The 15,887-nt window shown below is 40.9% G+C and overlaps 1 protein-coding gene across 3 annotated transcripts in view; it reads left to right on the top strand.

Annotated features, from left to right (window-relative positions):
* Positions 1-14,226, top strand: part of zrsr2 (zinc finger (CCCH type), RNA-binding motif and serine/arginine rich 2) — a 60,644-nt gene extending 46,418 nt beyond the window's left edge. For all 3 annotated transcript variants that reach the window (XM_073046151.1, XM_073046152.1, XM_073046153.1), the window contains 5 exons: positions 4,770-4,983; positions 6,190-6,245; positions 8,361-8,470; positions 10,270-11,158; positions 11,484-14,226. In XM_073046151.1, the coding sequence (XP_072902252.1) occupies positions 4,770-4,983; positions 6,190-6,245; positions 8,361-8,470; positions 10,270-11,158; positions 11,484-11,487 (1,273 nt within the window). In that variant the 3' untranslated portion in view covers positions 11,488-14,226. The remainder of the gene's footprint in view (positions 1-4,769; positions 4,984-6,189; positions 6,246-8,360; positions 8,471-10,269; positions 11,159-11,483) is intronic.
* Positions 14,227-15,887: the final 1,661 nt, after the last annotated feature.

Here is a 15,887-nt window from a genome sequence, read left to right as displayed (position 1 = left end):
TTTCCAGAATCTGTCTCCCTATCTGTTCCTCAGTGGCCCTGTTACTATTGGGTGGTCTATAAAACAAAACATCCAGTAGAGTTATTGACCCCTTCCTGTTCCTAACGTCCACCCACAGAGACTTCGTAGACAACCCCTCCATGACTTGCTCCTTTTCTGCAGCTGTGACTCTATCTCTGATCGACAGTGCCACGCCCCCACCTCTTTTGCCTCCCTCCCTATTCTTTCTGAAAAATCTAAAGCCTGGCACTTGAAGTAGCCATTCCTGCCCCTGCACCATTCAAGTCTCTGTAATGGGCACAACATCATTGCTCCAAGTACTGATCCACACTAGACCTCGCATTAAATGAGACGCATCTCAAACCATTGGACTGAGCTCGCCCCTTCTGTATCACCTGCCTATCCTCCCTCTCGTACTGTCTCCAAACTTTCTCTATTTGTGAGCCAACCTCCGTTTCCTCCGTCACTTCAGTCTGGTTCCCACCCCCCAGCAATTGTATTTTAAACTCTCCCCAGTAGCCTTAGCAAACCTTCCCACCAGAATATTGATCCCCCTGGGATTCAAGTGTAGCCTGTCCTTTTCGTACAGGTCACACATGTCCCAGAAGAGTCCCAATGATCCAGAAATCTGAATCCCTGCCCCCTGTTCCAATCCTCAGCCACGCATTAATCCTCCACTCATTTTATTCCTAGTCTCACTGTCACGTGGTACAGGCAGTAATTCTGAGATTACTACCTTTGAGGTCCTGCTTCTCAACTTCTTTCTAATTATGTCGTTGGTACCAATATGTACCACGACCTCTGGCTATTCTCCTTCCCACTTCAAGATATTGTGGACGCGATCAGAAACATCCCCGGTCCCTGACACCTGGGAGACAAACTACCATCTGCGTTTCTTTCCTGCATCTTTAGAATCGCCTATCTGACCCCCTAACTATAGAGTCAACTATAACTGTTGCCATCCTCTTCCTTTCCCTACCCTTCTGAGACACGGCTAGATTCTGTTCCCCCAGGTAGGCCGTCTCCCCCTCCCCCCCCCCCCCCAATAGTACTCAAGCAGGAGTACTTAATATTAATGGGGACAGCCACTGGGGTACTCTCTGGCAACTGCTTCTTGCCCTTCCCTCTCCTGACTGTTACCCAATTCTCTGTCTCCTGTGCTGCCGGGGTGACTACCTGCCTATAGCTCCTCTCTATCACCTCACTCTCCCTGACCAGAGGAAGGTCATCGAGCTGCATCTCTAGTTCCCTAACGCGATAACCTACCTGGCCTAGACCCTTTATTGCTTAAGCCCCGTTGAGTCAAAGCCTTCCTACTCTGTCGCCCGTTCTGTAAATCTGTCTTTCTTTTAAACTCTTCCCGCTGTTCTCACTGGCCGACCTCCACGCACTTGCACAGTCGTGCCCCATTCAAACCTTGTTAGCCATGGTTGCCTAATCTCTGTTTAGAATACTACTCTTTTGGGATGCACTTTCGAATTGCTTCCAGAAACTCCAACCATTGCTGTGATGTTGTCATCCCAGCTAGAATCCTCTTTGAATCAACTTTGGCCAGCTCTTCTCTCATGCCACTGTAGTTCCCTTTACTTCACTGTAATACTGATGCATTTGATTTTAACTTCTCCCTCTCCTACTGCAGGGTGCTTCTATCATATTATGATCACCATCTCCTGAGGGTTCCTTTACCTTATGCTCCCTAATCAAATCTGGTTCATCACACAATACCCTTTCACACATCACACATAATTGCCTTTCTCTTATGGACTCAACCACAAGCTGCTCTACTTCTCTTAGGATCCAGCACCAACCTGATTTTCCCAAACTACTTGTATGTTGAAATTGGCCATAACTATAATAATGTTGCCCTTTTTACATGTCTTCTATCTCCTGTGTAATTTGTACCCCATACCCTGGCTGCTGTTCAGAGGCCTGTACATAACTCCCTTTAGGGAGTTTATATACAGTTTCTTACCCTTGCAATTTCTTAACTCTATCCACAATAATTCTACATCTTTTGATCCAGTGTTGTCTTTCTAAAGGTTTGATTTCATTTTTTACCAACAAGGCCACCCCACCCCTTCTGCCCAACAACCTGTCATTTCAGTAGAATGGGTATCCTTGGATGTTAAGCTCACAACTGTGATCTTCTTCCAGCCACAACTCAGTGTTGCCCACAGAGCCATACTGCCAATAAATTACCCATCTTATTCTGTATACTGCGTGCATTCAAACATAACACCTTCAGACCTGTACTTATCACCCTTTTCAATTTTACCCCCATGTTATCATAAGTTAAATTCTTATCCCTTTCTATGCTTTTTGTCTTTTTTATTTATTCTGGGGTCTTTCATAACCACTTCTGCACTCCCTTCCCTTTTACTTTATCCTCACTTTACCAAACTGAAACTACAATTTTAACACACAACCCATCCCACTGACTGCAATTTTGCCTTTTCAAGTGTATATCCTTAGTCTCTGTGCACACTGTATCTATTTGTATATCAACTGCCCCATCCTCTTCCCTATCACTCCGGTTCCCATACACCTGCCAAATTTGTTTAAATTTCCCAACAGTTCTTGCTTCGGCTTGATACCCTTCATCTGTACTAGTTAATGTCCAGAGTGAGATCTCTGTGAAGACTGAGTGGGAAGGTGATGGATGGGAAAGAATTCTGATAGCTTTGCCTCTTAGCTACATTAATAATAACTTGGGGTAGTCAAATATCCTGTCAGAATACCTTTAGGGATGGGAGGAAATCAGAGTTCCATTTGCTGCAAGGAATAGGTAGCACCCACGGTTTCAATTGATTCCATTTTAGTGGATTCTAGGAGCTTCTCTTCTTTTGAAGACTGAAGGAGTTGAAGAGATTTCAGTCTGAAACATTGTTCAGTTTTTCATCCCATGAGGCCTGATGAGTGTTTCCTACTTTTTAATTTATTTTGCGTTTCCCGTCTACCGATTTATTTATTTTTTAAAAAACATTTTACATAGAACAGTACAGCACAGTACAGGCCCGTTGGCCCACAATGTTGTGCCGACCCTCAAACCCTGCCTCCCATATAACCCCCTACCTTAAATTCCTCCATATACCTGTCTAGTAGTCTCTTAAACTTCACTAGTGTATCTGCCTCCACCACTGACTCAGGCAGTGCATTCCATGCACCAGCCACTCTGAGTGGAAAACCTTCCTCTAATATTCCCCTTGAACTTCCCTCCCCTTACCTTAAAGCCATGTCCTCTTGTACTGAGCAGTGGTGCCCTGGGGAAGAGGTGCTGGCTGTCCACTCTGTCTATTCCTCTTAATATCTTGTACACCTCTATCATGTCTCCGGTCATCCTCCTTCTCTCCAAAGAGTAAAGCCCTAGCTCCCTTAATCTCTGATCATAATCCATACTCTCTAAACCAGGCTGCATCCTGGTAAATCTCCTCTGTACCTTTTCCAATGCTTCCACATCCTTCCTATACTGAGACGACCAGAACTGGACACAGTACTCCAAATGTGGCCTAACTAGAGTTTTATAGAGCTGCATCATTACATCACGTCTCTTAAACTCTATCCCTCGATTTATGAAAGCTAACACCCCATAAGCTTTCTTAACTACCCTATCTACCTGTGAGGCAACTTTCAGGGATCTGTGGACATGTACCCCCAGATCCCTCTGCTCCTCCACACTGCCAAGTATCCTGCCATTTACTTTGCACTCTGCCTTGGAGTTTGTCCTTCCAAAGTGTACCACCTCACACTTTTCCGGGTTGAACTCCATCTGCCACTTCTGCATCCTATCAATGTCTCTCTGCAATCTTTGACAATCCTCTACACTATCTACACCACCACCAACCTTTGTGTCGTCTGCAAACTTGCCAACCCACCCTTCTAACCCCACATCCAGGTCGTTAATAAAAATCACAAAAAGTAGAGGTCCCAGAACAGATCCTTGTGGGACACCACTAGTCACAACCCTCCAATCTGAATGTTCTCCCTCCACCACAACCCTCTGCCTTCTGCAGGCAAGCCAATTCTGAATCCACCTGGCCAAACTTCCCTGGATCCCATGCCTTCTGACTTTCTGAATAAACCTACCATGTGGAACCTTGTCAAATGCCTTACTAAAATCCATGTAGATCACATCCACTGCACTACCCTCATCTATATGCCTGGTCACCTCCTCAAAGAACTCTATCGGGCTTGTTAGGCACGATCTGCCCTTCACAAAACCATGCTGACTGTCCCTGATCAGACCATGATTCTCTAAATGCCCATAGATCCTATCTCTAAGAATCTTTTCCAACAGCTTTCCCACCACAGACGTAAGGCTCACTGGTCTATGATTACCTGGACTATCCCTACTACCTTTTTTGAACAAGGGGACAACATTCGCCTCCCTCCAATCCTCTGGTACCATTCCCGTGGACAATGAGGACATAAAGATCCTAGCCAGAGGTTCAGCATTCTCTTCCCTTGCCTCATGGAGCAGCCTGGGGAATATTCCATCAGGCCCCGGGGACTTATCCATCCTAATGTATTTTAACAATTCCAACACCTCCTCTCCCCATTTTAAATTTTCATTTAAAATGATACAAAGTTCAGATATGCAAACATGGGAAAATCTTCAGATGCTGGAAATTGAAGCAACACACACAAAATGCTGGAGGAACGCAGCAGGCCAGGCAGTATCTATAGGGAGAAGTACAGTCAATGTTTCAGGTCGAGACCCTTCCTGATTTTTAACAGCTCATTCATATGTGATTATGTATTTCCTTGTACAGATGCTCTCGTAAACATGTTTACCCAGCATCAAGTCAGACTCTTCTTATCAGAGCCATGTTTATTACTTTTGGCATGGAGGAAAGTAGGCGAGACGACTATGATACTGATTCTGGTCTGGAGCATAGTGAAGAGGACATTTACCAGCAGTTTATAGATTTCTATGAAGATGTGTTGCCTGAATTTAAGAGCATTGGAAAAGTTATACAATTCAAGGTAAGTTATTCATTTGTTCTTATTATGTACCATTTACAGTTGGGTCAGCTGATCAGTGCTGCCTTTTATGCTCTGTTTAACTTGCCTCGGATCTATTCCTTTAAGCATTGTTTTTCCAACTTCCCTTTTTAAAGGCAGACTGCCATCTGCCTTTGCTACCTGTGATAACCAGCAGTGTATTCTCATTTTGTTTCCTGTTGGATTTATTAGTGATTAATTTTGTATCCCTAGTTTTGAACAACTTTAACATTCCCTACTTGATGTAGATGAATAGATAGATACTTTATTCATCCCCATGGGGAAATTCAACTTTTACATCTACCTGATCGCAGCTACAGAATTTTATATCAGTTTGGTAATGTTTCAGCTGCCTTTTCCAAAAAGCCTTATTCTTGTCAACCTTAGCCTGTTTATTTTGTTACCACTCTCATAATTATTGAATGATTTTCAGTGCTTCCATATTTCTGTTACAGCAATTAGAATTGTGGACAATACAACAACTACCTAAAGCCCATTACTATCAAAGCAATGACCACTTATGTTTTTTTCTAGTCTAACATCCTAGATTATTGTGACTATAATCAGCCTAGAAACATCCAGTTGATCTACTGTACTCTGCAAAACCTTCCATACGTTTGTTGCACAGAAGTGGAAATAATGCTTTCATGGCTTAAAATCTAGATATTTATTTCAAAATCTTTATTGTCTGTCATTTAGTTTTACTCAGGTCTCTTGCAGTGTTCAAGTGTATGCTTGACCTTGCCACAGTCAGTCTGAACTTGCCCCTGTCCACAGGGATCTTCTGATTGCTAAGCTGAATCTAACTGATGTAGTCATGTGGAGTTGGGTAGCTCTAGCTGAAGTGGAAAAGCTGTTTTATGGCTTGGGCTTCCATCAGTTTGCAGTTTTCCATTCGTGTCACTGTGCTCCCTGTCTACAGTGCACCCAGTCACATTCCTTACCTACCTGTCCAGCCCAAGACTGCCTTCTAGCCTCCCAGCACGTGCTCAGTGTGCTACCCTAAGGTAGTATACAAACATCGCTCTGAGGAATCAAAGCTTGAGCTGGAGGAAGTACTTCTTAATCAAAGCATATTCAGATCCCATCAGTTAGGTCATGTAGCCAAATTCCAGTTGATAATATTAGGCATTGGCAGCCAAAGTGAGTATTTTTTCACCTAAAGCTGTAATGTCCTCCTTTTTCCAGGTCAGTTGCAATTATGAGCCACACCTTAGAGGAAATGTATATGTTCAGTATCAAAAGTAAGTTTATTCACTTTTGCATTATACTAAATATATTCCAGATACACCAAAATATTATTGCATTTATATAAACATTTTGGAAAAAATGTACAAAGCATGTAAGTTTGTGGGTGATATTAAAATCGAAGGTGTTGAATACAGGTGGCCCCGTTTTTCGAATGTTTGCTTTACAACAGCTCGCTGTTACGAAAGACCTACATTAGTACCTGTTTTCGCTAACCAAAGAGGATTTCCGCTTTTACGAAAAAAAGATGCCCGCTTTATACCTGTGTTTACCCCAAGAAAGACTACCATGACCGTGAAGCCTTGTGCAGGCAGTTGTGTGTGCGTGCGTGCGTGTATGCACCGATTTTTATTTATTATTTCCCTCCACATCGATTTTGGCTTGCTGTCTTCCTGATTTTGATAAGTGAAACTACACTACATACAATATTTCTATTTCATATAGGCTGTATATTTATCATATTATTCCTGCTTTTATTATATGTTCATGTTATTTTAGATTTTGTGTTATTTGGTAGGTTATTTTTTGGGTCTGGTTACGCTCAAAAAATTTTCCCATATAAATTAATGGTAATTGCTTCTTCACTTTATGACATTCTGGCTTACGAACCATTTCATAGGAACGCTGTACCTTCAGATAGTGGGGGAAACCTGTATAAACGTAGAAGGTTACGAAAAATTACAGATTTTGATCAGTTATGTGGGCTGAGGGTTAGCAAATGGCTTTCAATCTAGATAAATGTAAGGTATTGCATTTTGGAAGATCAAATCAAGGTAGGGCGCTGGAGAGAGTAATGGAAGAGGAACGTTGGAATGCAAGTGCATGGTTTGCATAAAACTGCATTGCAGGTAGATAGGGTGGTGAAGAAAGCATTTTATTTGCTGGCCTTCAACTTGGATATAGAAGTTGGCAAGCTGAGTATTGAGTATTGTGTAGTTTTGGTTACCCTCTTTTCAGGAAAGATGTTACTAAACTAGAGAACAGAAAAGATTTAAGTTTGCTGTCTGGACTTGGGGGCCTAAATCACAAGGAGAGGTTGTGTGGAGTCAGATTTTTACTCCCTGGAATGTAGGAGATTGAGGAGTGAATGTAAGAACATGAGGGGGCACAAAAGGTAAAAGCATGAAATCTTTTATCTTTTTCCCAGGGAAGGGTTGCAAAAACAAGATCAGAGGCAAGAGATTTAAAAAAATGAAATCAGAGCCAACTTCATGTGTAGGATGGTATATATTTGGAATAATAATACTTAATTGATCCCAAGTGGGAAATTCTTTCATTACAGCAGCAACATTTAAAAACGCACTTAGCTCTGTGCTTAACTAATAATAAATACAGAATAAAAATAGTAATATTTTAAAGATAGTGTACCGATGTACAAAATAATAAAGCAGAGACTAATGTACACTTTTCATAGAGATGAACTGTTGTATATGCTGAACTGTCAGTAGTAGTTGACAGTCATGTTAGCAACATTTAGATAATTGTATAGAAGTGGTTAAGGGGGCAGGTGGAAGCAGGTTGCTGAGCAACACAGTGTGGATGAGTTGGCCTGAAGGGCCTATTTCTGTGCCGTATGACTATCACACTGGTTACTTTTGGTTAAGTCACTTCTGTTCAGTGAGGAATTATTGCAACCTGAGTTAAATCACTAGCCGATGAAGGGGTTGATGTTGAGGGGTTAGATGGTCTCCTTTGCCCTTCAGATGTTTTTTGGGACACTTAAGTTGGTGTGAACAGGCAAACTACTGTTATTTTATGATCTTGCCAGGGATTTCGTCCCATTGTGTATCATTCCCTTGTTATCAGGGGAATCGGCCTGTGCAGCGATACTGAGATGAAACTTCTAATCAGACGGGAGAAAAACTGACAAACTAGCTTTGTTCCTCAGTTGATTTTCTTTTCTCCAGGGGAGATACATATTAGTAGGTCACTCCCTTGTTCACTTGAAAGCTTATTTTGCTATTCTGTTTATATATCCAGTATTCTGCTGTCTTGTAAAATATTTGTCAACCTGTATGATAAAATATTTGTCAACCTGTATCAACCCTGTATGATATTAAGATGTACTCAGTGTCACCAGATGTTGCTAACAAGAGTTTGTTTTGCTGCAGAGAGGAGGAATGCCAGCAGGCCTTTGCATTATTCAATGGGCGTTGGTACGCAGGCAAACAGTTGCAGTGTGAATTCTCACCAGTAACCCGATGGAAAACAGCAATATGTGGTTTGTTTGTTTTTGTAAATAGTTTCTCATAATGATCAATTAAATCTTATCATTGGCTACCTAGCTTCATTTTGTTATTGTACAATAAAATCTGGCAATCTAGCTAATAGGATTAACATTTTATCGTATTATAAGTTTTCATTAGGCTTGTCCATACAAAATCAATTACAGGTTGTCCTCAGGTGATCAACAGGTTCCATTTTTGTAGCAGTAAACATTTTGGAGACTGACCATCACTCCCTGACCTTCAATACTGCCTTAGACAGAAATAGGAGCAGGCACTATGAGAAAGTGTTTAATGGGAGAGACACGAGAATGTAAATTGGGAACATGTTCTCAAGGAAATACACAATGGAAATGTGGAGGTTGTTCAGGGAGCACTTGCATGGGTTCTGGATAGGTTTGTCCCATTGAGGCAGGGAAAGGGTGAAGGCAAGAGGTTGTCAAGAGATGTGTAACATCTAGTGAAGAGGAAGGTTTAGGAAGCAAAGGTCAGAAAGGGCATGAGACGAACTTAAAGGAAATGTCTTTGGAATCACAGGGGTTATGGAGATCTTTAATGAATACTTTGCTTCAGTGTTTACCAGTGAGAGGGGCCTTAGTGAATGAGGACAGCATAGAGCAGGCTAAATGGTGGAACTTTTGGGAAAACATTAGAAGGGACAGGATATATCCCAGGTTACTCTGTAAAGTGAAGGAAGAGATTGCTGCACTGTTTATGATCTTTGTGTCCTCCCTAGCCATAGGAGTAAGTAGTTTCAGAATATTGGAGAGTGGTAATGTCATTTCACTAGTGTCTGAAGAGTGAAGCGATTTGCTTTGAGGTCGAACGTGAGTCAGAGTATAAGATTAATGGCAGGATTTTTAGCAGTGTGGAGAAAGAGGGGTTCTTGGGGATCAAAGCCTATAAGATCCCTCAAGATTGATGTGCAAGTTGTTGGGGTGGTTGAGAAAGCATTATAGATGTTGGGGTGTCTGAGTTCAAGAGCCATAATGTAATATTGTAGATCTATATGACTCTGATTACATTACACCTGGGAGTACTGCATTCACTTCTGGTTGTCTGATGACTGCTGTGGAAGCATGAGAGAGGGTGCAGAGGAGATTTACCAGGATGCTGCCTGGATTAGAAAGTATGTCTAGAGATCTAGGGCTTTTCTCTTTGGAGTGGAGGATGAGCTATGATTTGATAGTAAACAGCCAGTGCCTTTTTCCCAGGGCAGCAATGGCTAAATACAATAGGGTATACTCGTAAGGTTTTTGGTGGGAAGTGGGTGGATGTCAGAGGTAGGTTTTGCAAAGTGGAAGTACCTTGAACACACTGCTGAGGAGGGTGGTAGAGTTAAATACATCAGGGGCATTTAAGAGACTCTTAGGTACATGATGGAAGGAAAATGGAAGGCTAGATTGATCTTGGAGTATGTTAAAAGGACATGACATTCAGGATCAAAGGACCTGTATACTGTTTTATGTTCTCTAAGTTGGGAAATGCTGATGGACCACTTGATACAGTTAATCATTTCTCTGCAGTATCATAATGAATGGCATTAAAAGCACAAGACAAATTTTTTAAATGGTTATTAAAAATGGAGAGAGCAAAAAACAATTCTGCCATTTGAAGGAACAAACAAGTTTGTACACCCGACTTGCATTTCATATTATGGGAGCTCATTTGTCTGTATGTCTCTAAATTGGGTGTTTGTAACCTGAGGATGGACTGTATTTTGGTTAAACAATGGCATGCTATCAGGAACTGGCTGCATTTTTGTGACTGTTACTATTAATAATTCTCTCAACAGGACTTTACGAAAGGCGCAAGTGCCCTAGAGGCAAACACTGCAATTTCCTTCACGTGTTCAGGAATCCTAACAGTGAATTTTGGGAGGCTGATCGAGATCTTTGTATGTCACCGGAGCGCAGGAAGTTCCATTCTAACAAGTATTCTGAGAGGCGAGAACGAATCAGCCATCGTTATGATAATCACAGTGGATCCAGGAGGAAGTATAGTTGTAGTCCAGACAAAAAGCAGAGGAGGTCTGGAGAGCCTGAAAGGAAAAGGAAGAGAAGCAGAAGCAGAGATAGGAGATGGTTGCAGAGGTCCAGGAGTAGGAGCCAGGACAGAAAACGGTCCCGAAGCAGAGAGCGGTATCGCAGAAGCTGGAGTAAAGAAGTTCGCAAATCACAGAGGTCCCGGAGCAGAAGTCAAGACCGAAGGAGGTCCAAGAGTAGAGAGAGGTGTCGGTATAGGTCAAGGAGCAGGAGCCTAGATCAGTCATTGAGCAGAAGTCGGTCTAGATCCAGGAGCAATAGTCAAGACCAGTCCAATATCAAGGACCCAGACACAGAGAGATCACGGTCAAGAAGTCGAAGTCCTTATCATGGTTGGAACAAGAAAAGCAAGAGGGAATCAGAAAGCAAAGAGAAAAGAAGTAAAAAGAAAACAAAGAAAGGTAAAAAAAACAAGCATAAGTCTGAAACCAAATCAAAAAACTCCAAAACAAAAAGACTACAATGTGATCACAGACACTTGCCAGCTAGTTCAATAGCAAAGGATACACAAGTCACTTCAGATCATCCTGATCTGAGAAGCTTCTCTACATCCCCTAGTGCAAAGAGCTCTGAAAGTGATACCACAACACCTGCCAAAGTGGATGAAGCAATTGAAGCAGAAACAGTTGATGAACGAAGGTAATTTTCTTTTAAACACGGAGACTTATCCAAGGTTACAAAACAAGGACTACCAGAATGTTATATGCAAAATCCTTCATTTTGCTTGTCTTGAATGGATGTAAGATGTCTGGATTCTACTGGTGAAAGTGGCAGGGAGGTGGACTGATCAGCTGATGGGTTTCTTGAGGCTGAAATGGGTGAGAAGTCCATTAGAGGAAATGGGTGGAAGGAGGGATTGAGCAGAGTGGGTACAGCAAAGATATAAGTGGGAATGGCATAGTTGCAGCATAGGTACTGATGTAAAGTGTTTATTCAGTATTCCAATTCATTATCTTCCTTCCAGGTGAAGTGCTGCAAGATGCTTTGTCTTTGGCTCCCATAGAAACACTGCAAAGCCGAAGAGAAATTAAGGGACTGCTCTCCTGTTGTAGGACTGGAAAGACTGGTTGAAAATGCATGCTGTTCGCATTTGGGAGTATCCTGAAAGAATGCAGAATCCTTTGTATTTTGGGAGTTAAGATCAGTTTTGCACTAGTTTTGTTGCACATGTTGAGCAATCGTGTGCTATCATTGCAATTTCAGAATGAGATGAAACTTCTGTACTGTACATGACACTGTACTTCTGTCACATGCCAGATTTGCCTGCTTGAACTAGTACTGGGACCATGGCTGCCAGTACTATAGATGGAATGTAAATTGAAATGTAGTTGTTAAATTATAAATGTTACATTTTAGTCAGTTTCTTGTATATATGGATTTGTAAAGGAAGCTTACCGTCTTGTTTATGAAGTTAGGACATGTGTAGCAACTGAAGCTGGCCTTTATTTCAATAGTAAATTATCAATGTGGATTACATAGCCAGCATACACTTCCCTATTTTTCTCATTCAGTATCTATTTTGCTTATAAATATCCCATAGCATGCTCAGTGCTTTTTATTTGGAGGTAGTGTGTGGAAACAGGCCCTTCCAGCCCACAGCTAAATCACAGGGCAATTTATAATGGCTGACTAACCTAACCAGTCTTCCTTTGGACTGTGGGTGGAAACCGGAGCACCAGGAGGAAACCCGTGCGCTTCATGTATGAGCTTTCTTGGAGGATGCTGGAACTGAACTCTGAACTTTAATACCCCAAACTGTGCTAACAGCTATGGAATTAACTTTTATGCCATTCTGTAAATTTAAAATCTAATACCAGAACTCAATAAAATTGGATTTACAAGATTTAATTTTATTTATCCCAGAGCAATTGTGACATGCAATATTGGGTAAAAGCTGTAGTCTGAGAAAAGATGCAATTACAGAATATAGGCAAAGACAGCATAGGTTTTTGAAAAGAAAATCATGCTTAACAAATTCACTAGATTCTTTGGTGATGTTCAAGTAAGAAACAATGAAGTTAGAGTGGGCAAATATATGGTAGGTGGTTAACATGGAAGAATATGGGGTTATAAACAGTTGTAAAATACAGAGAGAGTACCTGAGTGTTGGTGAAGAAGGAAGATTCAATGAGACCAGGGTGTCTTGTACACCAATCAATGAAAGCAGATAGGACAGCCAGTGCTCCATTGTCCTCTATCAAAAGACTATTTGAGTTCAAAGCAAGGTCTTGGTATGCCCAATCTTGAAAATGTATGCACAGTCTTGATCTTGTCATAAAGGGTCACAAGACTAATACATAGCATGATGACATTAACCCACAGGGAAACTGAACAGACATTAGTACAGTCGGCCCTCCTTATCCGTGGGGGATTGTTTCCGGGACCCCCCACGGATACCAAAATTCACGGATGCTCAAGTCCCTTATTTAACATGTCAGTGCAGTGGTCTTTAGGACCCAGTGGAACCCTGGACTTTATTTAACATGTCTCCGTGCAGTGGACATTAGGACCAGGCGGCGCAGCTCTGAATCTGCAGTGTTTCTGTTCACAAAAATAATCACAATCACGATTGAAAATAAGGTGTAGTAATGAAGCGATCGGAACAATTTTAATGGAGCATGTGAAAGGCCTTGCCCTGATAAAAGCTACAATTATTACTAAGCAACACAGTGGTTAAATTATTGAAATACGTATGTTTCTTAAGTGTTTGGTATGCATAGAAAGGTGAAATATGTACTATATACTAAGAAAAAACGTTTGACTGACACTAAATAATACCGGATGTACCTGTTCTGACCCCAAATCCGACTTAGACGGACTGAGGAATAGAACTCATTCATAACCCAGGGACTGCCTGTATTTTTAGGTCATTTCTAGATTACTTATAATACCTAATACAATGTAAATTCTATGTAAATTAATGTTATAGGGAATAATGACAAGAAAAAAATAGTCTGTACATGCTCAAGCAACGAGTGCTGAAGAGAGAACTTCCAGGTTTTCCCGATCTGTGGTTTGTTGAATCCGCATTGTATTCCCAATACAAAAAAAAAATTTAGACTCTAGGGAGAACCTAATTTCAAACAACTTGGATACCAAGATAATCTTTAACTCTAAATGTATTTAATGATATTCTAGTGTGTGCAGCAGAATGGAAGAGTTAAAAGTACTGGACTCACAAAGGTGGACAAAGGGGCAGTAGGGATAACCCTAGAAACAACAGGTCAGTGTTGGGGAACTGGTAAAAGATTGAGGGACAGGCAAACAGTTAATGATGTGGACCAATCTATGCTGTGTGTTTGATTCCATAATTATTAATTTTTGCATATGGAATTACCAATACCCATCAACCCAATTCAATTCTACCTATGGTGCTGTATGGAGTTTGCATGTTCACCTTAATGTTAGCTTGGGTTTCTTCCAGGCACACTGGTGTTGCCTCAGGCCAAAGATGTGCATGTTGCAAAGTTAGTTGGCTTCTAGAAATTGCCCCTAGTGTGCATTTACTTTTTTGGGGTGGAGAGAAGATATTGGTAAAGTGTTAAAAGCAATATAGGGAGAATAAATGAATGCATTACAGAATTGGTGAAAAGGTGATACAGTGCATCTGTAGTATTTCAATAACCCTTATAAGCAATTTTTCATTCCAGGCTGTTGATGAACATTTGCTGAAAAATAAAGAAAATGCTGATAATAGACCTGTACTACTTCCAGTCTGGTGTACTAGAGTTTGTGTCCATCACCTGGTTTTGTAAATATTGGGGGAAACCAGGCTGATTCCTTTCCCATTGTCTACCACTTTAGTTACACACTGCACTCCCATGATGCATTGGTCTGTTATAATGAAGCTTAACACAAGCTGAGGAAGAGCATGCAAGGAAGGTCTGATAGTCTAAACTGTATTTATTTTAATACAAGAAGCCTAACCAGTAATGATGGATTGAGTATAAAAGACTGAGCTACTATTGCCATAATGGAAAGATAGTTGAGACAGGAGAAGGACTGGTAAGATCTGAAGCACAACAGCATTTTTGATCACAGAAGCACTTAAAATATTTCGGGGAAATACTTTGAAGCTATATTGGTGGGACCTAGAAATAAGAGTGGGATGAGCAATACAGTTATACTACAGGCTCTCCCATTGTCCATCAGAACTACAGGGACAATTGTGTTTGTAGACAGCTGCAAGAATAATTTAGTAGGTGATTTTGATTTGCCACATACTGGCCAGGACTGCCAGAGTGTAAAGTGCTTCAGTAGGGCAGAATGTTAAGTGTCCATGAAAGTTTTCTCAAAATATGTGGACAACTCTACCAGAGAAAGAGCAGCACTAGACTTTCTATTGGGAAATGAGGCAGGGCAAATGGCTGTCAATGGGCAATCTCTTTGGGACCAGTGACCACAATTCTATTAGTTTTAGTTATGGAAAGCAAAACTGGTCTGTAAGAGAAACTTCTGAATTGGGGTAAAGTAAATTTTGATGGAATGTAGGAAACTGAGGGTGACCTTATAGAGGTAGATAAAATAAAAAGTGACAGAAAAGTATATGGTCACTGTTTAAACTGCTTGTAGATCAGTTTAAAATTGAGGGCATAGATTTACAGTGAAACAGAAAACTTAAAACTGTCTCAAAGGGCAACTTTTTCCATACATGGTTGTGGTAATGAACAAACTGCTAAGGAAGATGTAAGGGCACGTATAATTACAATGTTTAAAAGAGACATGGATAGAAAAGACCTAGAGGTGTACATGGGCCAAAAGGCCTATTTCCATGCCGGATAGCTCCGACCATGTTTTCTTCATGTTCTCTACTTCCACTCCCTCACTGACCCAATAACTATTTTCACACCTCATCCCCAGTTATATCCTATTTTCCTCTCTGCAATTTAAGATCCTTTGTCTTCTCAGCCTTGATGAAGGGTCTTCAACCTGAATTGTTCACTGTTTTTAACCTGCTGTCCATGGTCATCTTTACTCATTGTCCCTTTCGACAAACTAGAATCTTTACACCATTACCAATGGGATACGTAATTTTTTTTGGTTAGAGAGATTATACATCAATTACAATAACTAAAGCAGAGACACATTCTTATAAGTGTCCATTAACTTACCAGAATGAATGAACTGGCAAACCACCTACAATTAGAGTTCAAATCAAGGGGTCTATATAAAAGCACTCCTTTGTTTTAATCATAAATCTGTGCTACTGGTAAGCAGTCTTTGTCTTACACTGGTTTATCACAAATGTTCTTTAAAAAATTACATACTATTATAATAATGAAAATAATGATGCAGATTAAAAAAGAGCAGCATTGGGAGAATACCTGAATTGACTGTTGAACAACAATAACCAACAGCAGGCTTTCAG

This window comes from Hemitrygon akajei, chromosome 5 (assembly GCF_048418815.1).
Source record: "Hemitrygon akajei chromosome 5, sHemAka1.3, whole genome shotgun sequence".
NCBI lineage: Eukaryota > Metazoa > Chordata > Chondrichthyes > Myliobatiformes > Dasyatidae > Hemitrygon > Hemitrygon akajei.
This window is presented reverse-complemented; position numbering and strand designations above follow the sequence as displayed.